The 25059-nt window shown below is 54.5% G+C and overlaps 1 protein-coding gene across 3 annotated transcripts in view; it reads left to right on the plus strand.

Moving 5' to 3' along the window:
• The first annotated feature begins 1111 nt into the window (after positions 1 to 1111).
• ADAMTS10 (ADAM metallopeptidase with thrombospondin type 1 motif, 10) overlaps positions 1112 to 25059 on the plus strand; it is a 28282-nt gene continuing 4334 nt past the window's right edge. Inside the window, exons 1-24 of one of the 3 annotated variants that reach the window (XM_011954928.1) lie at positions 1112 to 1232; positions 3583 to 3769; positions 4033 to 4379; positions 5559 to 5715; positions 8274 to 8491; positions 11742 to 11825; positions 11939 to 12084; positions 12469 to 12512; positions 12642 to 12747; positions 12835 to 12981; positions 13151 to 13292; positions 16751 to 16858; positions 17521 to 17666; positions 17761 to 17824; positions 19284 to 19386; positions 19690 to 19823; positions 19910 to 20033; positions 22450 to 22530; positions 22625 to 22788; positions 22876 to 23002; positions 23092 to 23221; positions 23683 to 23887; positions 24060 to 24236; positions 24314 to 24473. In XM_011954928.1, the coding sequence (XP_011810318.1) occupies positions 3682 to 3769; positions 4033 to 4379; positions 5559 to 5715; positions 8274 to 8491; positions 11742 to 11825; positions 11939 to 12084; positions 12469 to 12512; positions 12642 to 12747; positions 12835 to 12981; positions 13151 to 13292; positions 16751 to 16858; positions 17521 to 17666; positions 17761 to 17824; positions 19284 to 19386; positions 19690 to 19823; positions 19910 to 20033; positions 22450 to 22530; positions 22625 to 22788; positions 22876 to 23002; positions 23092 to 23221; positions 23683 to 23887; positions 24060 to 24236; positions 24314 to 24473 (3202 nt within the window). In that variant the 5' untranslated portion in view covers positions 1112 to 1232; positions 3583 to 3681. Of the gene's footprint in view, positions 1233 to 3581; positions 3770 to 4032; positions 4380 to 5558; positions 5716 to 8273; positions 8492 to 11741; positions 11826 to 11938; positions 12085 to 12468; positions 12513 to 12641; positions 12748 to 12834; positions 12982 to 13150; positions 13293 to 16750; positions 16859 to 17442; positions 17667 to 17760; positions 17825 to 19283; positions 19387 to 19689; positions 19824 to 19909; positions 20034 to 22449; positions 22531 to 22624; positions 22789 to 22875; positions 23003 to 23091; positions 23222 to 23682; positions 23888 to 24059; positions 24237 to 24313; positions 24474 to 25059 lie in introns of those variants that run through there. The other 2 variants (XM_011954929.1, XM_011954930.1) reach the window with 2 other exon arrangements.

Genomic DNA, 25059 nt, shown 5'->3' on the forward strand with positions numbered 1-25059 from the left:
TTTCCTTCTCCAGGCCTGGCACCCTCCCCCACGCTGGCCACCTCCCTCCTGCCTTCGGGGAGGAGGGGCTGGAGGAATGGTTAGGTCTGGGTACACACACACACACACACACACACACACAGGGTCACACACACATGCTGTCATGCACACACACAGGGTCACACACATACCATAATGCACATGGAGTCACACGCTCATAGTCACACACAGGGTCACAGACTCACATACATGCTGTAACGTACATGCAGTCACACACATACACCACAGCCCACATTCCTCACTGACATCTTGTTGTCCACCACCATCTCTGTCCCTGAGCCTCTTTCAAGCTTCGTCTTCTGCCCCAGACCCACTGCCTTGTTCATGTTCCCCCACCACCCGGTGCCCTGGGCTGTGTCACACCTCTCCACCACCCTGTGGGCTGGACCCCAGCTCAGACACCTGTGAGCCTTCTGCAGAACCCCTTCCTCCCCCCCACCCCATACACTGTGTGCAGGTGAGTCCCCTTCCCCTGTCCTCACCCCCCATGCTGTCCCAAGCCTTGTCCCTCACACCCCACCTGAGCCCCAAAGCACAGAATGGGGGGTGAGGGTTTTGGGAGGAGCACCTCACTTCAGAGGACAGTGATGAGGACTGTGAGGGTCGTAGGGGGACCGGGACAGACCCAAAGACACTCTAGACAAGACCAGAGAGAGCCCCTGAAGGAGGAGGACTAGGCACCAGGCCAGGCAGTGCAAGAACAGGAGAGGAGGGAGGGAGCCAATGGGAGAAAGGGGTGAGGTCCCTGCTTCACTTGCAATGAGAATGTTACTACCTTTCAGGGGTGGCTTAGGGCAGGAGCAGGGGTCAGAGGTGCCCAACCAAGAAGGGCCTTGATCTGGGAGTTGGTTGACACCTCCAAAGAAGGAATAGGGGAGAAGCAGCAAGAAGAGAGGGAGAGGGAGAGGAAGTGGGTTTTTGTTGGAGGGGGTTCATTAGGAACAGAAGAAAGAAAAAGTCCAAGAGGAGGTTCTCCAGGGGCAGAGAGAGGGTCCAGATTTCCTCAGAGATCCCTCAACTACAGACCCAGCTCAGTGCTGAAGACCAGCCCAGCTCCTCCTCTTTGACCCCTCCCTGCCCAGGCTCCAAAGAAGAAGAAACAAAGACGGAGAGAGGCGCAGGTGCAGGGAGCAGGCGAGGGAAGGATCCGTACAGGAGCCCAACACCACTCCATCAACTGAAGCCCCCAAAAGGTAAAAAAAAAAAAAGAGAGAGAGAGAAAAAGAGAGAGGCCAGGTGCTATGGCTCACGCCTGTAATCCCAGCACTTTGGGAGGCCAAGGCGGGCAGATCATGAGGTCAAGAGATCGAGACCATCCTGGCCAACACAGCGAAACCCCGTCTCTCCTAAAAATACAAAAATTAGCTTGTCATGGTGGCGCACACCTGTAGTCCCACCTACTCAGGAGGTGGAAGCAGGAGAATCGCTTGAACCTGGGAGACAGAGGTTGCAGTGAGCGGAGATCGCACCACTGCACTGCAGCCTGATGCCAGAGTGAGATTCTGTCTCAAAAAAAAAAAAAAAAAAAAAAAAAAAAAAAAAAAAAAAAAAAAAAAAAAAAAAAAGAACAACAACAAAAGGAATGGACATTAGCCCGGCTAAAGAGTGCAATGGGGTCGCAGAATATCTGCGAGTGAGCTCCCCGTCACTAGAGGGATCCAAGCAGAAGTGGGGAATGTGGGCTTCTCGGTCCATCAGCAACTTGGCAAAAACCTGGCTCCCTCCCTCGGGGTTGAACTGCCCTGTTTGGGGATTGACTCTCAGACTTGGCTGGGCTGCAAAGAAAACAAGACTCTGTGATTAAGGGATTTTGCACACAGGAGGAGGAGGGTGGAGACAGGAGGGTGGGGGAAGAGGGTTTGGCACAGGTTGGTGGCCCAAAGTGGTGTCTGCGGCAGGCTGGCCTGGGGCAGATGCTGGAGAGACTGAGACCTGCAGGGCAGGCTGGCTTGGAGCCTTGAAAAGGAAGACTCTGAAAAGAGGACGGAAATACAGGCGGAGGAGAGGCGTGGGAGGGTGGGGGTGCTACCCGGTGTGGAGAATCCAAAGACAGGGCCCAGGACGCTGGGTACGCGGGTTGGCATATGAAAGGCTGGAGGCTAGCTTTAATCTGGCTCGAATGGTGCTACCCCTTTTGAAGAATCCAAAGACGGGGCCCAGGACAGTGGGTGCGTGTGTGCGAATATGAGAGGCTGGGGCAATGGAGTACTAGCCTTAGCTTTAATCTGGCTTGAAAATTCAAACTGACCACCCCAGCCTTCAAGTGCCTCTGATGCCAGCCTCCCCTGGCTCTCCTGCACCCACCCTGCCTGGGTGCATGCCAGGCTCTACCCCACCTCCAGGCCTTCGACCTTGCTGTTTCCCCTCCTAGTGCCCCTTCTCCTGTCTCTTCACACCATTGATTTCTTATGCTTTGAACCTCTGCTTCCCAGTCTCCCTATTGATACCTTCTAGAGAACATGTCACAATCTAAACCCTTCTCCATTCACTTGACTGTCACCTGTCACTCCTAAGAGATGGAACCCCACAGGGCTAGGGCAAGTAAGTGTTGCTATCCTCAGCATGCATGGCTGTTATGCCCCCATCCACCCTCCACCAGAGGCTATAACCCAATGAATGAACCCAGGTTCTACCTCTTTCTAGCAGTGTGACCCAGGGCAAACTTTATCACTCCTGAGTCTATTTTCTTATCTATAAAAAAATGAGTGATTGCGAGTATGATGCGAGGTCAGGAGTTCGAGACCAGCCTGGCCAACATGGTGAAACCGCACCTCTACTAAAAATACAAAAAAATTAGCCGGGTGTGTTGGCGCGTGCCTGTAATCCCGGCTACTCAGGAGGCTGAGGCGGGAGAATCACATGAACCCAGGAGGCAGAGGTTGCAGTGAGCCGAGATTGCGCCACTGCACTCCAGCCTGGGCCACAGAGTGAGACTCCATCTCAAAAAAAAAAGATGACCGTGACTTCTCAGTTATTTTGGAAATGAAATGCAATGGTAGGCTGGGTGCAGTGGCTCATGCCTGTAATCCCAGTGCTTTGGGAGGCTGAGGTGGAAGGATCGCTTGAGGCCAGGAGTTCAAGATCAGCCTGGGCAACAAAGTGAGACCCCCATCTCTCCAAAAAAACGAAAACATTAGGTGGGGTAGTGGCATGCACCTGCAATCTCAGCTACTTGGGAGGCTGAGGCAGGAGGATTGTTTGAGCCCAGGAGGTGGAGGCTGCAGTGAGCTATGATCACACCACTGCACTCCATGCTAGGTGACAGAGTAATGCCCCGTCTCAAAAAAACAGAAATGCAGTGGTGTGAAAACTAGGGCCAGTAGCTGGCACATAGGAGGTACTCCCAGCATCCCAGACCCTGCCTGTCCTCTTGTAAGAGTATAGCAAGGATTGGAAGGGGAGGTGGGGATAGGGGAGCGACTGAGTGAGAAAATGCATTCAGAATCTTCAGTCAGGTGAAAAGCTTTGGCCATGGATGGCCTTGGCATTGGTTGTGCTGGACAGCGGGACCAGGCGCCCCCTTACCTGGCTCCCCCCTCCCAGGAGCCCGGTGATGCTGCGCAGGCTGTGAACAGGGGAGGCGGCACTGTGGGGGCTGCCGGCAGCCGGGGCTGGGGAGAGACATGTGGACACGTGGCCTCTATGGCTCTCGCCTGCCAGATCCTCCGCTGGGCCCTCGCCCTGGGGCTGGGCCTCATGTTCGAGGTCACGCACGCCTTCCGGTCTCAAGGTAGGGGAAGTCTGGTGGTGGCGGTGGGGAGGGAGCGAAAAATGTAAGAGACCAGTTGGGCTCCAACAGAAAGAGGTATCAGGGGGCTGGGATGGGGGTCAATGGGGGAAGGCCCTGGGGTCAATAGGCGGGAGCCTTGCAGCCAACTCCCTGGATTTCGGGGGTCAGTGAGGCCAGCATCACTTGCTCCAGCAGCCTAACAGCCAGGACACAGGCGTCCACTAAAACAGGGCCCACCCCAGGCCTCTGACCCTCACCCACAGATGAGTTCCTGTCCAGTCTGGAGAGCTATGAGATCGCCTTCCCCACCCGTGTGGACCACAACGGGGCACTGCTGGCCTTCTCACCACCTCCTCCCCGGAGGCAGCGCCGGGGCACCGGGGCCACAGCCGAGTCCCGCCTCTTCTACAAGGTGGCCGCACCCAGCACCCACTTCCTGCTGAACCTGACCCGCAGCTCCCGTCTACTGGCAGGGCACGTCTCTGTGGAGTACTGGACACGGGAGGGCCTGGCCTGGCAGAGGGCCGCCCGGCCCCACTGCCTCTACGCTGGTCACCTGCAGGGCCAGGCCAGCAGCTCCCATGTGGCTATCAGCACCTGTGGAGGCCTGGTGAGTGGAGGATTCTGGAAAGCGGCAGGGGGTGGGGGGCGGGGAATGCCTACTAGTTTGGAAGTTAAGAAAAACACTTCTACATAGAGGTCAGAGAAGGAATGATAGTGGGACATTTTTAAAGTGTTTTGAGTGAATCAGTAATTTGGGGATGCAGCTAAAGCAGTACTTAGAGGAAAATGTGTAGCCTTAGGTAAGGCCGAAAAATAATGAGCTGAACATCTATCTCAAAAAATTAGAGGCTGGGCACGGTGGCTTATGCCTGTAGTTCTAGCATTTTGGGAGGCTGAGGTGGGCAGATCCTTTGAGGTCAGGAGTTCAAGACCAGCCTGGCCAACATGGTGAAACCCCATCTCTACTAAAAATACAAATAAAAATTAGCCAGGCGTGGTGGTGTGCATATGTAATCCTAGCTACTCAGGAGGCTGAGGTGGGAGAATCGGTTGAACTCAGGAGGGGGAGGTCGCAGTGATCTGAGATCACACCACTGCACTGCAGCCTGGGCGACAGAGCAAGACACTGTCTCTTTAAAAATATATATATATATATATCTTACATATATTTATATATATTATATATTTATTTATATTTTTATATATATAATTATGTGTATGTGTATCTATACACATACATTCATAATATACACATACACATATATATAATTAAAAAAAGAAATTAGAGGCTGAGCATAGTGGCTTATGCTTGTAATCTTAGCACTTTGGGAGGCCGAGGCAGGAGGATCACTTGAGGCCAGGAATTCGAGACCAGCCTGGGCAATATATGAAAAAATAAATCTCTATGAAAAATCAATTAAAAATTTAAAAAGTTAGCCAAACATTGGTGTGCTCCTATAGTCCCAGCTCCTTGGGAGGCTGAGGCAGGAGGATCACTTGAGCCCAGGAAGTTGAGGATGCAGTGATCTACGATTGCACCACTGCACTCCAGTCTGGATGACAGATTGAGACCTTGTCTCCAAAAAAAGTAAAAAAAAAAAAAAAGAAAGAAAGAAAGAAATAGCAGGGATACTAATTACCTATGCCAAAAAAAAAAAAGAAAAGAAATAGCAAAATAAACCTGATGAGATAAGAACGAAATCATAAAGACAGAGAGGAGGTTCCAGGGGTCCTAAGCTCCAGAACCTGATCCTGAGAGCTTTCTGTCCCACTTCTCAAAACCCAGCACGGCCTGATTGTGGCAGACGAGGAAGAGTACCTGATTGAGCCCCTACACGGTGGGCCCAAGGGTTCTCGGGGCCCAGAGGAAAGTGGACCACATGTGGTGTACAAGCGTTCCTCTCTGCGTCACCCCCACCTGGACACGGCGTGTGGAGTGAGAGGTACATCGGTCTTTCTGGGGATGGGCAGAGGGCTACATGGTATCTTTCCCTTGAGGCAGCAGTGTCTTTTTATCCAGAAAGTCAGCAGGCAGTTATGTGAGGGGAAGAATGGGGCTGCTGAGAAGGGGACACAATGATATAATTATAGAATTCCGGCCGGGTGCAGTGGCTCATGCCTATAATCCCAGCACTTTGGGAGGCCGAGGTGGGTGGATCACCTGAGGTCAGGAGTTCGAGACCAGCTTGGCCAACATGAAGAAACCCTGTCTCTACTAAAAATACAAAAATTAGCCAGCCATAGTGGTAAGCACCTGTAGTCCCAGCTACTCGGAGGCTGAGGCTGGAGAATCGCTTGAACCCGGGAAGCGGACGTTGTAGTGAGCCAAGATCATACCACTGCACTCCAACTTGGGTGACAGCAAGACTCCGTCTCAAAAAAAAATCAGGCCAGGCGCGGTGGCTCACACCTGTAATCACAGCACTTTGGGAGGCCGAGGCGGGCAGATCACCTGAGGTCAGGAGTTCGAGACCAGCCTGACCAACATGGCGAAACCCCATCTCTACTAAAAATACAAAATTAGCCAGGCATGGTGGCGCATGCCTGTCATCCCAGCTACTCGGGAGATTGAGGCAGGAGAATCACTTGAACCCGGGAGGCAGGGGTTGCAGCGAGTGGAGATCGTGCCATTGCACCCCAGCCTGGGCATCAGAGCAAGACTCCATCTCAAAAAAAAAAAAAAAAAAAAACTAGGGAGTTCTATCCAGGGGATAGCAGAGACATATCCTCAGACAGTGAACCAGTGGAGCTATGGAATAATCTTATCCCTGCTGTAGTCACCTGGCCCAGCAGTGAGTAAAACAGCCAGACAGGTGTTCAGGTATAAAACCGTTCCTTCTCTAGGATTATCATGTGATCAGACAGTTAGACGGTATGGTGATTATATCAGATACTCCAGCAGTTATGCAGCCAAAAGGCCAGATTTATGATCAGACTGGTAGGAGGATGGTTGTACAATCAGGCATTTAGGAAATGAGAGAGAAGGAAAGCTATATACCAACAAAATATTTACCAGCACGGTCATACTGCCAGAAAACCAGGTCAGATCGGGCATGGTGGCTCACACCTGTAATTCTAGCACTTTGGAAAGCTGAGGCGGGGGGATTGCTTGAGCCCAGGAGTTTGACAACAGCGTGGGCAACATAGGGAGACACCATCTCGACCAAAGATAGAAAAAATAAGCCAGGTGTGGTGGTGGGCTCCTATAGTCCCAGCTACTTGGCAGGCTGAGGCAGGAGAATCGCTTGAACCCAGGAGGTGGAGGTTGCGGTGAGTTAAGACTGCACCAATTGCACTTCAGCCTGGGCGACAAAGCGAGACTCCATCTCAAAAAAAATCCGATGAATGTTAGATGGAAAAGCAGAACAGTGTGATATTGAATGAAGTGTATAATCAGATAGTCTTGTGAGTAGGATGCTGTGGTAGACATACAGCCACAGTCAGCTGTACAGACAGAAAAGGTGGATGATATACGATGTCACAGTTGGGTGGTCCATGAGACCATCTGGTTGTAGTACATCAGGCAGTATGATTGTTCTAACTGCAGTGCACTGCAGTTAGAACTCACTGATCTAATCGGGCAGTGCATTGACTGGAAAAGATGCTCACCGAGAAGGACAACATGTTGTCCAAGCACACAGTTCAGACAGCAAAATAGGCTGGTTCACACCATTCCATTCGGGCAATGGAATTGTCAATGGATTGTACAATCATGCTGGTCGTCATGGGACAGTGGTTCAACCAACCAGCTTAGCTCTGGGACAGTCATGCAAGTGTTCAGTTGGACATTTGGGCAGTGGGACAGGCTGGTAGCTGAACAGCTTGCCATACAGGCAGTGGAACAGCATTCAGCCAACAGTGGGAGAAGTCAGGCTGTTATTCAACTCAACGGTTTGGCAGTGGGACAGTGACACCATGGTAGACTACAATATTCTCAGGTAGTAGGACATTGACAAAAAAATAGAGATGGTACTGCCAAGATGCCCTGTAGACAAACAGTGAGGCAGCCGGGCACAGGGGCTCATACCTATAATCCCAGCACTTTGGGAGGCTGAGACGGGTGGATCACTTGAGGTCAGGAATTCAAGACCAGCCTGGCCAACATGGTGAAACGCAGTGTCAATTAAAAATACAAAAATTAGCCGGGCATAGTGGCACATGCCTGTGATCCCAGCTACTCGGGAGGCTGAGGCAGGAGAATTGCTTGAACCTGGGAGGTGGAGGTTGCAGTGAGCTGAGATCGTGCCACTGCACTCCAGCCTGGGTGACAGAGCAAGACTCTGTCTGTCTCAAAAAAAAAAAAAAAAAAGAATAAAAACGATGCGGTATTGGGCAGACAGACCATCACACAGGTCTTGGACAACAAGAGAAGGCAGCAGAATGACCAGAAATTGTCTGTCGGGTAGAGAGGTAGCCAGATAGACGTTGGACAAGACAGTTGTCAGGCAGCTTTGCATCCCACCAGCAGGGCAGGGCTTAATTGCTCTACTGGGTCCCCCAGATGAGAAACCGTGGAAAGGGCGGCCGTGGTGGCTGCGGACCTTGAAGCCGCCACCTGCCAGGCCCCTGGGGAATGAAACAGAGCGTGGCCAGCCAGGCTTGAAGCGATCCGTCAGCCGAGAGCGCTACGTGGAGACTCTGGTGGTGGCTGACAAGATGATGGTGGCCTATCACGGGCGCCGGGATGTGGAGCAGTACGTGCTGGCCATCATGAACATTGTAAGTGCCTTCCCCTCCCTGGGCACGCAGCCCTAAGGACCTGGAGCCAGCCTCCTGTGTTAGGCAAGGGGGTGGCTACCATCTCACCCCAATCCCTGACGTGGGGACAGGCTAGAAAGGAAGGTTGCGTATGGCAATGAACAAGGAGAAAGAGCATAAGCACAGTGACTAGATGCAGAGGTACCCTGGGGCAGAGGGAACCTGCCTGGGCTTAAATTTCTGCTCTGCCACTTTTTAACTATCTGCCTTTGAGCAAGTGACTTCACCTCTCTGCCTTGGCTTACCTATCTGTAAAATGAGCATAATTGTGGTACGTACTATATAAAGCTAGGGTAGATCCAGTGCATTGATAAAGCGTGTAGAACAGTTCTTGGCATGCAGTAGGTGGCATATAAGTGTTTGCTGTGTGTGAAAATACACATAGGCTGGGCACAGTGGCTCACGCCCAAGGTGAATAGATTATTTGAAGGCAGGAATTCGAGACCCGCCTGGCTAACATGGTGAAACCCTGTCTCTACTAAAAAATACAAAAAATTAGCCGGGTGTGGTGGCAGGCGCCAGTAATCCCAGCTACTCAGGAGGCTGAGGCAGGAGAATCGCTTGGACCCGGGAAGTGGAGGTTGTAGTGAGCCAAGATCACGCCACTGCACTCCAGCCTGGGTGACAGAGCAAGACTCCATCTCAAAAAAATTAAAAAGTAAACACACACCAGCCTGGGAAACATAGTGAAACCCCATCTCTACAAAACACTTAAAAATTAGTGGAGCGTGGTGGCACGCACCTGTAGTCCCAGCTACTCGGGAAGCTGAGGCAGGAGGATCACTTAAGCCCAGGAGTTTGAGGCTGCAGTGGGTTATGATCCCTGTCATTCATAAATAAATAAATAAATAAATCACAGTAGGCTGGGCACGGTGGCTCACGCCTGTAATCCCAGCACTTTGGGAGGCCAAGGTGGGTGGATCACATGAGGTCAAGAGTTCGAGACCAGCCTGGCTAACGTGGTGAAACCCCATCTCTACTAAAAATACAAAAATTAGCTGAGCGTGGTGGCGGGCACCTGTAATCCCAGCTACTTGGGAAGCTGAGGCAGGAAAATCACTTGAACCCGGGAGGCGGAAGTTGCAGTGAGCCAAGATCGTACCATTGTGCTCCAGCCTGGGCAACAAGAGGGAAACTCCATCTCAAGATAGATAGATAGATAGATAGATAGATAGATAGATAGATAGATAGATAGATAGATAGATAGATCAATCGACCACAGCTCGCAGGTACTCATTGAGGTTAGCAGTACACACACAGGCACACATCTGTATTCATGCAGCATTCTTGCATAAGCACCTACTTATAAATTCCTACAGGGTGACCTCCCCGACTCACATTCAGATATAGTTCATTTCCATCCTAGATCTTGGGCAAGATTCTTGACCTCTCTAAGCCCCAGCATACTACTGTATCAAATGGAAATATAATGGTAGCTACCATAGAGAGTAAGGATTGGTGGGAGGAAAGCCAGGTAGGCTACTTGGCACATAGTAAGGGCTTGATGAATGGTGCTGTCGTTTCACTGAAGCAAAAGGGGAAACAAAAAGTTTAGCAGACAGGCAGAGGATCCAAAATGTTGTGTAGCGTCATCACTGATGGCACTCTGTTGTGCCTGAGCCTGACCTCTCTCCCTAGGGCTTTCAGAATTTCCTGGGGGTTTCCTGCCAGGCTCAGTGGCTCACACCTGTAATCCCAGCACTTTGGGAGGCCGAGGCAGGCAAATCACCTGAGGTCAGGAGTTCGAGACCAGCCTGGCCAACATGGTGAAACCCCGTCTCTACTAAAAATACAAAAATTAGCTGGGCGTGGTGGTGGGCAACTGTAGTCCCAGCTACTCTGGAGGCTGAGGCAGGAGAATCGCTTGAACCCGGGAGGTGGAGGTTTCAGTAAGCCAAGATTGCGCCACTGCACTCCAGCCTGGGTGATAGAGTGAGACTCTGTCTCAAAAAAACAAAATTCCTGGGGATTTCCAGACAGGAAAATGATTGCCCCAGAGCTCCAATATCCCTGCAGCCTGGCCTCTGTCTTCTGGGCCCACTCATCCCTGGGGCTGCTTCCTCCTTTCCTCTGACCACTGTCTCCAGAGCCTCCTACCCTCACAGTTCTACTTTCCTGCGGTGATGGGCAAATTGGTACCTTCAGATAGCTGTGGAATGAACCCAGACATGTATATCCCTCCGGTCACCTCTGGGCAAAGATGCTTGAGGCAGTCAGGGGGGTCAGCAGGGGTTGGGGGACAAGTAGATAAACTGAGCTTGGAGGAGTCTGAGAAATGTCCTGGTAAGCAATCCAGACTTGAGTCTCACTTCTGACACCTACCAGCTGTGTCCTAACCTCTCTTTGCATGTCTCCTCATCTGTAAATTGGGGATGATCATAGCACCTATTCATGAAAAGACTGATGCATGGCTAGGCACGGTGGCTCACACCTGTAATCCCAGCACTGTGCCAGGCCAAGATAGGAGGCTCACTTCAGGTCAGGAGTTCGAGACCAGCCTGGCCAACACGGTGAAACCCAGTCTCTACTAAACATACAAAACTTAGGCGGGCATGGCTGGGCGTGGTGGCTCACACCTGTAATTCCAGCTACTCAGGAGGCTGAGGCAAGAGAATCACTTGAACCCGGGAGGCAGAGGTTGCAGTGAGCTGAGATCACACCATTGCACTCCAGCCTGGACAAAAAGAGCAAAACTCTGTCTCAAAAAAAAAAAAAAAAATTAAGTGGGCATAGTGGTGTGCCCCTGTAGTCCCAGCTACTTGGGAGGCTGAAGCAGTAGAATTATTTGAACCTGGGAGGCAGACATTACAGTGAGCTGAGATGGCGCCACAGCACTCCAGCCTGGGCAACAGAGTGAGACTCCATCCCAAAAAACAACAGCAACGACAACAAATAGTAACAACAACAAATAGTACCTATTCACGAAAAGACTGATGCATGGCCAGGCGTGGTGGCTCACACCTGTAATCCTGGCCCTATGCGAGGCCAGGCAGAGGATCACTTGAGGTCAGGAGTTCAAGACCAGCCTGAGCAACATACAAAGACCCCCATCTATAACAACAACAACAACAAAACCCAATAGCAGGTTTAGCCTAAGACCCGACGCACAGTCGGTACCTGATGAAAGCAAGCTGTTATCATTGTTTTTGCTTTTCATTTTCTACCCTGGGCTCCTCTTAAGACTCGGTCTCTCTTGTTTCTTGGAGGTCAGGTTGCCAAACTTTTCCAGGACTCGAGTCTGGGAAGCACCGTTAACATCCTCGTAACTCGCCTCATCCTGCTCACGGAGGACCAGGTGCGGGGGGCTCCCTCCCCTTCCCCTTCCCCTTCCCCTTCCCCTTCACACCAGCAGGTCTTGCCGTCCCCTGGGTGGTGGGCGCCCACGCGCTTCCCTCTGTCCATCCCTAGCCCACTCTGGAGATCACCCACCATGCCGGGAAGTCCCTGGACAGCTTTTGTAAGTGGCAGAAATCCATCGTCAACCACAGCGGCCATGGTAATGCCATTCCAGAGAACGGTGTGGCTAACCATGACACAGCAGTGCTCATCACACGGTGAGGGGACAGGAGAGGTCTAGGACTGGGGCTGAGAAAACAGGTGGTCCAGGGAACCGTGAGAGTCCAGAGATCCCTTCTGCTGGGGTGGGGAGGAGCAGGGAAGCTTGGGCCGCCCATGAGGGAGTCAGGGATGGGGAGGGGCTGCTTGAGAATAATGGGTAAGGGAGGTTTGGGGCTGTTTGGGCACTGATGCCCTCATTCACTCATTCTCTCACTCATGCATGCATGCGTTCATGGTCAGTCACTCCTGGATGCAGCTTCGGGTGAGAGGCAGATGGCGCCTCTAAGGCAGGACTCAACCCCCAAAGTTGGGCATGGTGGCATCAGCAGGGCTTAGGGAGACAGTCCAGCCCCCTTCACTGCCCCCTTCTCCTTTTACAGCTATGACATCTGCATCTACAAGAACAAACCCTGTGGCACACTAGGTATCCGAGCCCCGTAGGTTTCAGGCGTCTGTGAAGGCAGTGGGCTGGGGTGAGACCTGGCAGGTGGATGGGGCCAGCCAGCACCGTCCTGAGCCTCCCAGTCCCATCCCCACATGCCCATCTTCCCAGGCCTGGCCCCAGTGGGTGGAATGTGTGAGCGCGAGAGAAGTTGCAGCGTCAATGAGGACATTGGCCTGGCCACGGCGTTTACCATTGCCCATGAGATCGGGCACACGTGAGGCCGGGGCACACAGGAGGGGGAGGACGGGAGGAGCTGGGCGGGTCCCTCGGCGCCCGGCAGAGCCGACACCCCTTTCCCCAGATTCGGCATGAACCATGACGGCGTGGGAAACAGCTGTGGGGCCCGTGGTCAGGACCCAGCCAAGCTCATGGCTGCCCACATTACCATGAAGACCAACCCATTCGTGTGGTCATCCTGCAGCCGTGACTACATCACCAGCTTTCTAGAGTGAGGATGCACCTGCGTGTCCCTCGGAGCGGGTCACACCCATGGTGGGGCAGGGTGCACGGGAGACGACAGAAATCAGGGCTGCTCCCTGGGACCCCCATCCAGCCGGGGCTCCTGAGCTCTTGACTTGTAGCTATCTAGCATGACAGTTGCTTTTCTCTCGAGGCAGCTCGGGCCTGGGGCTCTGCCTGAACAACCGGCCCCCCAGACAGGACTTTGTGTACCCGACAGTGGCACCAGGCCAAGCCTACGATGCAGATGAGCAGTGCCGCTTCCAGCATGGAGTCAAATCGCGTCAGTGTAAATACGGGGTAGAGAGAGCCTTCCTGCTTTCCTTCCTGGGAGGGGAGGGGGCCGCTGGGGGTGGGGGAGGGAACTCTACCAGGGCACCCACCTGGGAAGTGGGGGGGTGGGGATGGGGTGAGCCCCCATGGGGATCGGGAAGGACAGAGGTGCATGGAGTGTGCAAAATGTCCTAAGCAATCAGATGGTGCTTGGGAACAAAAATGGGATCACCTGCTTCTCCAGATCCCTGATTTGAGGGGAGGGCTGGGCTGGGGGGCCACCTTCTGTCTGGTACATCAGACCACCTGTGGGCTACAGCAGGATCAAAGTCTCAAGACCTCTCATGGGGCAGTTTTTAACTAAACATCCAGTCCTGATGGAGATAATTTCCCTGGGGATGAGCTATCTTCCCCACTTGGCAAAGAACTAGACAGAACCTTCCAGGGACTCCCTGTCTGGAGGAGCTCTGAGCCTCCTGACCTCCCCCCACTCTTTCCCGAGGTTTAGACTCCCAAAGCCCTATTCGTGCATAGAGAAGGGAGTTGGGGGTAGGGGGTTCCACTCCCAGCTCCTCCCAGGAAGCTGAAGACCTACTGGCTTCCTGCTTCAGCCACCAGCGTTCAGCCGCGGTCTGCTCCTCCTCTGCCTAGCTGCCTCGATTCCCTAAATGCACCCCTAAGCTCCTCAAAGTCTCAGCCCTAGGGGCCCAGGCCCAGCCCTAGTTCTTCACACCCTCACAACTCAAAGGATCAGAGTTTTTGTGATGCCGTGTTCATGCAAAGCAGAGGGCAAGCAGCTGCCAAATTGCCCTCCCTCCATTCCACTGCAAGACAGAGACAAACCCTGGAAAAATTTCTATTTCATTGACATCCCACCCTTGACCCCCTCCACCCTAACTTAGCTGGCAACTACAGCACCCTCTAAGGAATTCCTAAAGAATTCCGAAGCTAATCCTCACCATCTGCTGTGACCCAGGTATCCTAACAACGATCGTGGTATCTGACGTTTACTGAGCTCTCACTATGTGCTAAGCATGTGCTGTGTATCATCATCTAAACTCCTGACAATCCTATTAGCCCCCAAGTTACAGAGAAAGGGACTGGGGCATAGCATAGGGAGGGTGACTTGTCCAAGACCACAGTTCGAGACCGTGACGGAGCTGGGATTTAAATCCAGATCTCTCTTGACTCTCCAAATTTTACAAAGGGGCAGGGGAGGGGAGGAGCTGTCAAAATATCAAGCTTGGGCTGGCACTGGCTATATGTTGAATTGAGCCTTCCTTTTAGTTTTGTTTGTTTGTTTGTTTTTGTTTTTGTTTTTGAGACGGAGTCTTGCTCTGTCGCCCGGGCTGGAGTGCAGTGGCCAGATCTCAGCTCACTGCAAGCTCCGCCTCCTGGGTTCACGCCATTCTCCTGCCTCAGCCTCCGGAGTAGCTGGGACTACAGGCGCCCGCCACCTCGCCCGGCTAGTTTTTTGTATTTTTAGTAGAGACGGGGTTTCACCGGGTTAGCCAGGATGGTCTCGATCTCCTGACCTCATGATCCCCCCGTCTCGGCCTCCCAAAGTGCTGGGAGTACAGGGTTGAGCCACCGCGCCCGGCCCCTTTTAGTTTTTGAAGGAACATCTTTCAGGCCCTCTTGACAAAGGGGGATTTATTTACTTCATGTGAGCTGGTTAATATATGTAAAGGGTTCAGCCTAGTGCCTGGTCCAGAGATAGCGGTGGTCATTGTTACCCCATAATGGCATTGGTGCAAGTCCTTTCCTATCTATCCTGTCACATGCCTCATAGCCATTTATATAGGCAAGGCAGGCATTAGGCTGCCCATCCTGTAGATGAGTAAACTGAGGCCCAGAGAGGGGAAATATGTTGCGGGTCAATAGCAGAACTGAGGTCTCTGCACAACTCAGATATGCCACAGTCCCTCCTCGTAGAGAGGAGACCAAAGGCAGGGCTGAAATCGTTCTCTTGAAGAGGTGTCAGAAGTGGGATTGCGACCAGGCTGATGTAACATTTTTAGATATGGCCAGGAGGACACAGGCTAAGTTTTTAGCTGAGAAGTGTCCTCTAAAAGGCAGAAGGCAGAGACTCTAGAGGACCTTTGAGTTAGAATGTGTCTGAGAGTAACTCTTCCAACTTCTCACGTATGTACAGGTATCTCTAAGGGGCTGATCTAGGAAGGCTCCTTTCCAATGGCCATTGATTGATCCAGTCCCACAACTGGAAAGCTTACAAGAATTGGGTTCAAAGAGGGGATTACACTTGATAATTACAGAAGGACCACCTACTTCTTTTTTTTTTTTTTTTGAGACAGAGTCTCGCTCTGTCACCCAGGCTGGAGTGCAGTGGCGTGATCTCGGCTCACTGCAAGCTCTGCCTCCCAGGTTCACACCATTCTCCTGCCTCAGCCTCCCGAGTAGCTGGGACTACAGGCGCCCGCCACCACACTCGGCTAATTTTTTGTATTTTTAGTAGAGACGGGGTTTCACCGAGTTAGCCAAGATGGTCTTGATCTCCTGACCTTGTGATCCGCCCACCTCGGCCTCCCAAAGTGCTGGGATTACAGGCGTGAGCCACTGCGCCCGGCCAGGACCACCTATTTCTTAGAGGAAAGACAGTGGGAGGTTGCTTAGGATGTGGGCCAAGAGGGTCAGAGATTTTGCTTCACCTGAACTCAGTGGGGCTTCTCCAGGGATATTAACCTGGACTTTTTAAGGGTCAGAGTGAGTCCCTGGGACTGGTCCAGCCTGTGCAGGATTCAGACGGGAAGAAGGTGGGGATTTTTCACCTGGAGAAAGACAGGAATGTCCCACACAAACCTAATTTGGCATTGTCCCCTCCCAAACTTCCACCCCTCCCCATAGCTTAAAAGTGATGGGGTCTTCTCCAGTTTAGATGCGGGAACAAAGAGAACCAACAAGCTGGAAAAAACTAGAGTTGAGGCCTTTGGCCTAGTCATCATCCAGGCCGATTTCTCAGAACCACTACTTTCTCTTCGGCTACTTTGCCCATCCGGTAAAAGAACCCCAAATCCTTCCTGTTGATTCCTCAGTAGGTCCCAAGTTTCCTTCCAGAAACTCAGAAGGCACCAGAAGCTGAATTTCAAAGTTCGTTAGAGCACAGACTCTGAATTAAAGAGCTGGGTTAAACTCCAGGCTACTCCCTTAGTAGTTGTGTGACTTCTAGCAAGTGACCTTACCTGTCTGAAGCTTGGTTTTCTCCCAGTAAGATGGGGTAGTACTGCCTAAAGGGGTATATGGCATGTATGAGGTGTTCCATAAATGGAGCTTATTGGCAGAGGATAAGTCACAGGCCATGTCCCGCAAGGGGATGCACGAAGACCCTCTGAGAGCCAGGAAGGGAGTACGGTGCTCTCTGCTCCGGGACCGGCAGTGAGCCGGACATCTGGGTCCTCCCAAGCCGGGCGGGCTGCCCCAGGGAGGAAGGGAGGGGGGCGAGCCTGAGCGGGCGCCTCGGCCCGCAGGAGGTCTGCAGCGAGCTGTGGTGTCTGAGCAAGAGCAACCGGTGCATCACCAACAGCATCCCGGCCGCCGAGGGCACGCTGTGCCAGACGCACACCATCGACAAGGGGGTGAGCGCCGGCCAGGGCCCCCAACCGGGCCACGCCCCCGATCCACCTCCCGAGTTGGCCACACCCACCCGTCTGTCCTTTGGACTATTGTCTGGTCCCTCCCGTATTGGACACGCCCGCCATCTATGCTCCCTCGGCTGCGGCCACGCCTACTGCATGCTCCTTCCCTGGTTGGCCACGCCCGCCGTCTATGCTTCCCTGGGTTCTGGCCACGCCTACTGTTTGCTCACTCCGGCGTTTTCCACGCCCACCGTCTGATAATTTCCTCGGCTCTGGCCACGCCTACTGTTTGTTCTCTCCCTTATTGGTCACGCCCATCCCCTGTGCGGCCCTCGGCTCTGGCCACGCCTACTGCCTGTAGGCCCCTCCCCCGGCCTGAAGCCACGCCCCACCTCGTCTCCACGCTTATCGTGGTCCTGTCTACACCCCTCCCCGTTCAGCACGCTGTGCTCAGGCCACGCCTCTCGCTTGTAGCTTGTCTGTCTCCCAGACCACTCTCCTACGTAATCTAAACCTGTCCCTATCTTCAGACTCCGCCTCTGCCCATCCCCTTCCCGCCCCATCCTGAAGAGGCTGAGATCTCTGACTGGGGCCTGGAGTGGGGAACCGTGCATGGGTTCTCCGGGCTGGACTTACTCCTTCCTGTCTCTCCCTCAACCCAGTGGTGCTACAAACGGGTCTGTGTCCCCTTCGGGTCACGCCCGGAAGGCGTGGACGGAGCCTGGGGGCCGTGGACTCCTTGGGGCGACTGCAGCCGGACATGTGGCGGGGGCGTGTCCTCTTCCAGCCGTCACTGCGACAGCCCCAGGTCAGCCCTCAGGTATCCCACCCGGAAGGGCAGCGCGACCCCCACCCCCATCTCCCCCTGCCTCATCTATCTCCTATCCCACCACCCCTTCCAGGCCAACCATCGGGGGCAAGTATTGTCTGGGTGAGAGAAGGCGGCACCGCTCCTGCAACACGGATGTGAGTTCCCCCAAATGTCTTGAGGAATGGGGGGAGGAAGCATTAAAAAAAGCTATCAGAGGCCAGGCACGGTGGCTTATGCCTGTAATCCCAACATTTTGCGAGGCCAAGGCGGGCCAATCACCTGAGGTCAGGAGTTCGAGACCAGCCTGGCCAACATGGTGAACTCCGTCTCTACTAAAAATGCAAAAATTAGCCGGGCATGGTGGTGGACTCCTGTAATCCCAGCTACTTGGGAGACTGAGGCAGGAGAATCGCTTGAACCCGGGAGGCGGAGGATGCAGTGAGCCGAGATCGCACCACTGCAATCCAGCCTGGGTGACAGAGCAAAACTCCATCTCAAAAGAAAAAAAAAAAAGCTATCAGAGTGCTTCATCCAGGCACCTGCTGCCTCCTAGGGAACCTGCAGCTGCCACCCCTCTCTTCCCTCCTCTCCCTAACCCCCACCACCTTCCCATCCCCAATGCCTCCTCCTTAAAGACCTGGCCCCTTCCAGCTCTCTCTTCCTCCTGCATTTAGACCACGAGCCCCCACCTTGAAATCACTGCTTGGCCCTCACAACCCCCTACCATCCAGTCTGTCCCCTCCCTTTACAGCCCAGCTTCCCCCGAAGAGTCCTACCCCTGCCTTCTGTCAGTCCCCAAAGTTGTAGCTGAAGCTTCCTCTCACCAAGCCCAGTGACAGGTGTCTGTCCTCTGCTTGTGCCCTCAGCTGACCTGGGACCACCGGTGAGCAGCAAGAAGTTTGCTGGGGAGGGGGTGTTTCCGAGGGCATTGAGAGCTTTGGACTTCTCAGCCTCCTATCTGGGGGGACCCAGGTCTTCAGAGAATCCACATGCTGGCACCTTTTATAAACCCTGATCCCGGCCGGGCGCGGTGGCTCAAGCCTGTAATCCCAGCACTTTGGGAGGCCGAGATGGGCGGATCACGAGGTCAGGAGATCGAGACCATCCTGGCTAACACGGTGAAACCCCGTTTCTACTAAAAATACAAAAATTAGCCAGACATGGTGGTGAGCACCTGTAATCACAGCTACTCAGGAGGCTGAGGCACGAGAATCACTTGAACCCAGGAGGCAGAGGTTGCAGTGAGCCGAGATCATGCCACTGCACTCCAACCTGGGCGACAGAGTGAGATTTTTGTCTCAAAAAAAAGAAAAGAAAAGAAAAAACACGCAAACAAGCAAGATTCCATTGTCTGGAACCAGAAACCCAGGCGTGTCCTGCCCAGCTCACCCCCAAACCTCTAATGCGGGATCCAGTCCTATCCCAGATGTGTCTAAATGCCCAGCCCAGGCTACCTTCCAGGCCTAGTCTCACCCAGACCATCACAGCCTCCTCCCTGGCCTCCCTGCCTCTAGCCTCCCTCCTCCAGCCCATCCTTCTCTGAGCACCCCTTTTCTGCTCTGACTCCATCCCCGCAAACCTGGTCTCCCTCCATCTCTCCTCTCCTGCCCCCAGGACTGCCCCCCTGGCTCCCAGGACTTCAGAGAAATGCAGTGTTCTGAATTCGACAGCATCCCTTTCCGTGGGAAATTCTACACGTGGAAAACATACCGGGGAGGTGAGTGTGGGGCTCCGAAGGCCGTAGGGCTGTGAAGGGCGGCTGTGGGAGTGTCCATCAGCCGGTGGATGAATGCAGCATCCCGGGGTCTGCCCTGAGCCCTGTCCCCACCCAGGGAGCCAGAGTACCCAGGATACGGTACCATGGGGGTTCAACTGGACGCTGGGAGCCCCCACTCCCTCTGCCCAAGCTGCCCATCCTCTTGGGTCTGGGGTCTGTCCCTCTTGGCCTCACTCCCCTTGGGAGCGAGGAAGGAGTTCCAGGGTGGCCTGGCCCGTTGTGTGACGGGGCCGTGCCCCCCAGGGGGCGTGAAGGCCTGCTCGCTCACGTGCCTAGCGGAAGGCTTCAACTTCTACACGGAGAGGGCGGCAGCCGTGGTGGACGGGACACCCTGCCGTCCAGACACGGTGGACATTTGCGTCAGTGGCGAATGCAAGGTGGAGGGGACTCCCAGGGAGGTGGAGAGGGGATGGGGAGCAGGGGTGGGTTAGGGGGTCGTCTCGCTCACCCCTTCTCCACGCAGCACGTGGGCTGTGACCGAGTCCTGGGCTCCGATGTGCGGGAGGACAAGTGCCGAGTGTGTGGTGGTGACGGCAGTGCCTGCGAGACCATCGAGGGCGTCTTCAGCCCAGCCTCACCTGGGGCCGGTGAGAGCCTCCAACTTGCCTCCCACGCTCCCTGCATGGGCCAGCTGGCTGGGGGTGGAGCTAATCCCACTGCAGTAGCTGAGAACACTAACTCCTCAGACCCCAGGGGCCCCGTGGAGTGTCAGGAGTCCCCAAAAGTCCTGGGGGCTCAGCCAGGTGAAGTGGCTCAAGCCTGTAATCCCATCGCTTTGGGAGGCTGAGGCAGGAGGATCACTTGAGACCAGGAGTTGAGACCAGCCTGGCCAACACGGTGAAACCCCGTTTCTACTAAAAATACAAAAATTAGCCAGACATGGTGGTGAGCACCTGTAATCACAGCTACTCAGGAGGCTGAGGCACGAGAATTGCTTGAACCTGGGAGGTGGAGATTGCAGTGAGCCGAGATCACGCACTGCACTCCAGCCAGAGCGAGACTCTGTCTCAAAAAAAAAGAGTGTCTCAGGAGATGCAACCCTGAATCTCTCTCCTCTGCCTCCTGGAGGAGCTCCTGCCACGTCTGGGTGGAAGCGAGTGTCACTTTTCATCCTCCGTGAGCCAGAGGAGCTGGGGGAATGTTCTGTGCCAGCAGGGAAAGGCTTCCTATGGAAGGGGATATTCGGAGAGTGTCGAAAGCACCTTTTCCAGCTTGGGCTTTGGGCGAGTGAGAGGGAGCCCAGGGAGTGGGCAAGAGGGGAGGAGGCTCAGGAAATATCTGGAAGGCTGCAGAAGCCGAGTGTGTCCAGGTGAGGCAGGAGCAGGTTGCAGAGTCTGAGTTTCCTTCCCCAGGTAGAGTCCCACTGGGATTTTATAATAAGCAGCCTGGTCACTGGCATCAAAAGTGAGACAGGCATGGTGGCTCACGCCTGTAATCCCAGTGCTTTGGGAGGCTGAAGTGGGAGGATCCCTTGAGCCAAGAAGTTTGAGACCAGCCTGGGCAACTCAGGGAGACCCCAACTCTACAAAAAAAAAAAAAAATTTTTTTTTTGAGACAGAATCTCACTGTGTCACCCAGGCTAGAGTGCAGTGGCTTGATCTTGGCTCACTGCATCCTCTGCCTCCCAGGTTCAAGAAATTCTCCTGCCTCACCCTCCCAAGTAGCCGGGACTACAGACAAGCACTACACACCCGGCTAATTTTTGTATCTTTAGAAGAGATGGGGTTTCACCATATTGGCCAGGCTGGTCTGGAACTCCTGACTTCAAGTGATCCACCCGCCTAACCCTCCCAAGTAGCCGGGACTACAGACAAGCACTACACACCCGGCTAATTTTTGTATCTTTAGAAGAGATGGGGTTTCACCATATTGGCCAGGCTGGTCTGGAACTCCTGACTTCAAGTGATCCACCCGCCTAGGCCTCCCAAAGTGCTAGGATTACAGGTGTGAGCCACCACACCTGGCCAAACGCTACAAAATTCTTTTTTGGGGGATCTCGCTCTGTCACCCAGGCTAGAGTGCAGTGGCGCCATCTCGGCTCACTACAAGCTCCGCCTCCTGGGTTCACGCCATTCTCTTGCCTCAGCCTCCCCAGCAGCTGGGACTACAGGTGCCCACAACCACACCTGGCTAATTTTTTGTATTCTTAGTAGAGATGGGGTTTCACCGTGTTAGCCAGGACGGTCTCAATCTCCTGACCTCATGATCTACCTGCCTCAGCCTCCCAAGGTGCTGGGATTACAGGCATGAGCTACCGCACCCGGCTACAAATTTATTTTAATTAGGCGGGTGTGGTGGCATACACCTGTAGTTCCAGCTACTCGGGAGGCTGAGAGGCAGGAGGATCCCTTGAGCCCAGGAGGTCAAGGCTATATAGTAAGCTATGATCGCACCACTGCACTCCAGCCTGGGTGACAGAGTGAGATCCTGTATTAAAAAAAAAAAAAAGCTGGGAGGCTCATACCGGTAGTCCCAGCACTTTGGGAGGCTGAGGCGAGAGGATCACTTGAGCCCAAGAGTTTTGAGACCAGCCTGAGCGACTTAAGGAGACCCCAACTCTACAAAAAAAAAAAAAAAGAAAGAAAGTTTTTTTTAGGTAGCCAGATGTGGTGGCTCATGCCTGCAGTCCCAGCTACTCAAGAAGCTGAGGTGGGAGGATCACTTGAGCCTAGGAGTCTGAGGCTACAGTGAGCCAAGATCACTCCACTGCACTCCAGCCTGGGCAACATAGAGATCCTATCTCCAAAAAAGAAAGAAAGAAAGAAAAATCCCAACCCAGCCATTTCCTAGCAGTCAAATCTGGTCAAGTTCCTTAACTTCTCTGAGCCTCAGTTTTGTCATCCCTAAAATGGGGATAATGAAACACCTGGTTCACAAGGGTGGGGCAGGGGTGCAGTCAGATGTGCATTCAGTGCAGTAACAGCTGTTATCCTCATGGGACAGGGGAGGCAGGCAGGTGTTAGGGACATGCCAAGTGGGTGACATCTGAGCTCTGCTGTTCAGGGTACGAGGATGTCGTCTGGATTCCCAAAGGCTCCGTCCACATCTTCATCCAGGATCTGAACCTCTCTCTCAGTCACTTGGGTGAGCAAATGGTGGGGAGGGGATGAGGATTAGGGGTCAGTGGGGAGGGATGTTTCAACATGTCTGGAATTCTGAACCCTGCACTGTCCCCCAGCCCTGAAAGGAGACCAGGAGTCCCTGCTGCTGGAGGGGCTGCCCGGGACCCCCCAGCCCCACCGCCTGCCCCTGGCTGGGACCACCTTTCAGCTGCGACAGGGGCCAGACCAGTTCCAGAGTCTGGAAGCCCTGGGACCGATTAATGCCTCTCTCATTGTCATGGTAACAGGGAGACTGGGGGCAAGGTGCAGCCTTTGGAATTAGAGACTCCATGCCATCCTTACACTGACTGCCGCCCCCTTCTTCCAGGTGCTGGCCCGGACCGAGCTGCCTGCCCTCCGCTACCGCTTCAATGCCCCCATCGCCCGTGACTCCCTGCCCCCGTACTCCTGGCACTATGCGCCCTGGACCAAGTGCTCGGCCCAGTGTGCAGGCGGTGAGGCCAGGGATGGGGGCAGCACAAGATACCTGGGCTGAGGTTCTCTGGGCCGGAAGGGGCTGAGCAGGCCTCTCACCCTCCCCCAGGTAGCCAGGTGCAGGCGGTTGAGTGCCGCAACCAGTTGGACAGCTCCGCGGTCGCCCCCCACTACTGCAGTGCCCACAGCAAGCTGCCCAAGAGGCAGCGCGCCTGCAACACGGAGCCTTGCCCGCCAGAGTGAGTGCCGCCAGGGGGCAGTGTTGCTTAGGGTGGGAGGAGAGTGCTCCCTGGAGTCAAGAGCGAGTGCTCCAGGGGGGTGGGGGCCAGGTCAGTGCAGGATCAGAGTGACAGTGGGCTGAGTGCTGCAGTGATGGTTCTATAGGACTTATGGGGGAGTCCCAGGTAATAGTGCCCCCAAGGTGGCGGTCAAAGTTGCATGGCCCTGGAGTCAGAATGATGGTGCTGCCTGATCACCCGCATTGTCCCAAGATTTATTTGTCCTTAGGGTAATGCACCTCGCTGCCCCCAGTCTGGGTGCAGGCTAACGATGCCCCAAGTGTGGAATGTGGAGGTGTTTGGTGCCGGTATCCATATGCGGCTGGGTGTTTGGAAGGGGAGGGTAGGCTATACTGCCCCCTTGCTCTCGTATTAGGATCCCCTGCCCTGCTTACTTGCTCAGACCCCTTCATCTCCTACAGCTGGGTTGTAGGGAACTGGTCGCGCTGCAGCCGCAGCTGCGATGCGGGCGTGCGCAGCCGCTCGGTCGTGTGCCAGCGCCGCGTCTCCGCCGCGGAGGAGAAGGCGCTGGACGACAGCGCATGCCCGCAGCCGCGCCCGCCTGTGCTGGAGGCCTGCCACGGCCCCACTTGCCCTCCGGAGTGGGCGGCCCTCGACTGGTCTGAGGTCAGCCGCCCCCTTCCTTCGCGCCCACTCCCTATGCAGAGAGGGGCAGGGACTGGGATGCCCAGGTGGGGTGTCCACGGAGAAGCCTCTGCGCGGTCTCCAGGTTAGCTGTCCCGTCCTCACTTCGCACTGGGGCAGCACCCTGAGCACGAAACGCCCCTTCCAACTGCAGTGCACCCCCAGCTGCGGGCCGGGCCTCCGCCACCGCGTGGTCCTTTGCAAGAGCGCAGACCACCGTGCCACGCTGCCCCCGGCGCACTGCTCACCCGCCGCCAAGCCGCCGGCCACCATGCGCTGCAACTTGCGCCGCTGTCCCCCGGCCCGCTGGGTGGCTGGCGAGTGGGGTGAGGTAGGAGGGTGCGCCTCAGAGGGGTGGGTGCCAGGGCAGGGGCTGCGGGGCAGCAACTGAGTGGTGCCCCCTCGCAGTGCTCTGCACAGTGCGGCGTAGGGCAGCAGCAGCGCTCTGTGCGCTGCACCAGCCACACGGGCCAGGCGTCACACGAGTGCACGGAAGCCCTGCGACCGCCCACCACGCAGCAGTGTGAAGCCAAGTGCGACAGCCCAACCCCCGGGGACGGCCCTGAAGGTATGTGGGTGACCAGCCAGGGCGCGCCAGGAGGGTCCTGGCCAGAGCCAGCCACAGAGGGCATTGGGGGTCCTGACTATTCATCCTAGAACTTCTGGAACCTCTGAAATGCGTTGCTCTGTCTCTGCCAGGCCGTCCTTCACCATCTTCTCCCTGCAAGCATTTACTAAGTGCCACTGTATGCTAAGTGTTCCAGGCACCCGACCCCTCTGTGCACTAAAACTTGTGTCATTTCCCCAGTCACTTTCATAACCTGTACCTATTCATCTCCACCTGTAGCACAATTTACTGAATATTTTTCCTTTAAATCAGGTTTTCAACCTCAGGCACTAGTGACATTTTGAGCTAGATGATTGTCATGGGGAGCTGTCCAGCGCATTGTAGGGTTTTTGTTTGTTTGTTTTTGTTTTTTGGAGAGATGGGGTCTTGCTGTGTTACTCTGGTCTCCAACTCCTGGGCTCAAGCGATCCTCCCACCTCGGCCTCCCAAAGCGCTGGGATTACAGGCGTGAGCCACTGTGCCAGCCTGTAACGCTGGGATTACAGGCGTGAGCCGCTGTGCCAGCCTGTAACGCTGGGATTACAGG

Source organism: Colobus angolensis, unplaced genomic scaffold (assembly GCF_000951035.1).
Source record: "Colobus angolensis palliatus isolate OR3802 unplaced genomic scaffold, Cang.pa_1.0 Scaffold39, whole genome shotgun sequence".
In the NCBI taxonomy this organism is placed as follows: Eukaryota; Metazoa; Chordata; class Mammalia; order Primates; family Cercopithecidae; genus Colobus; species Colobus angolensis.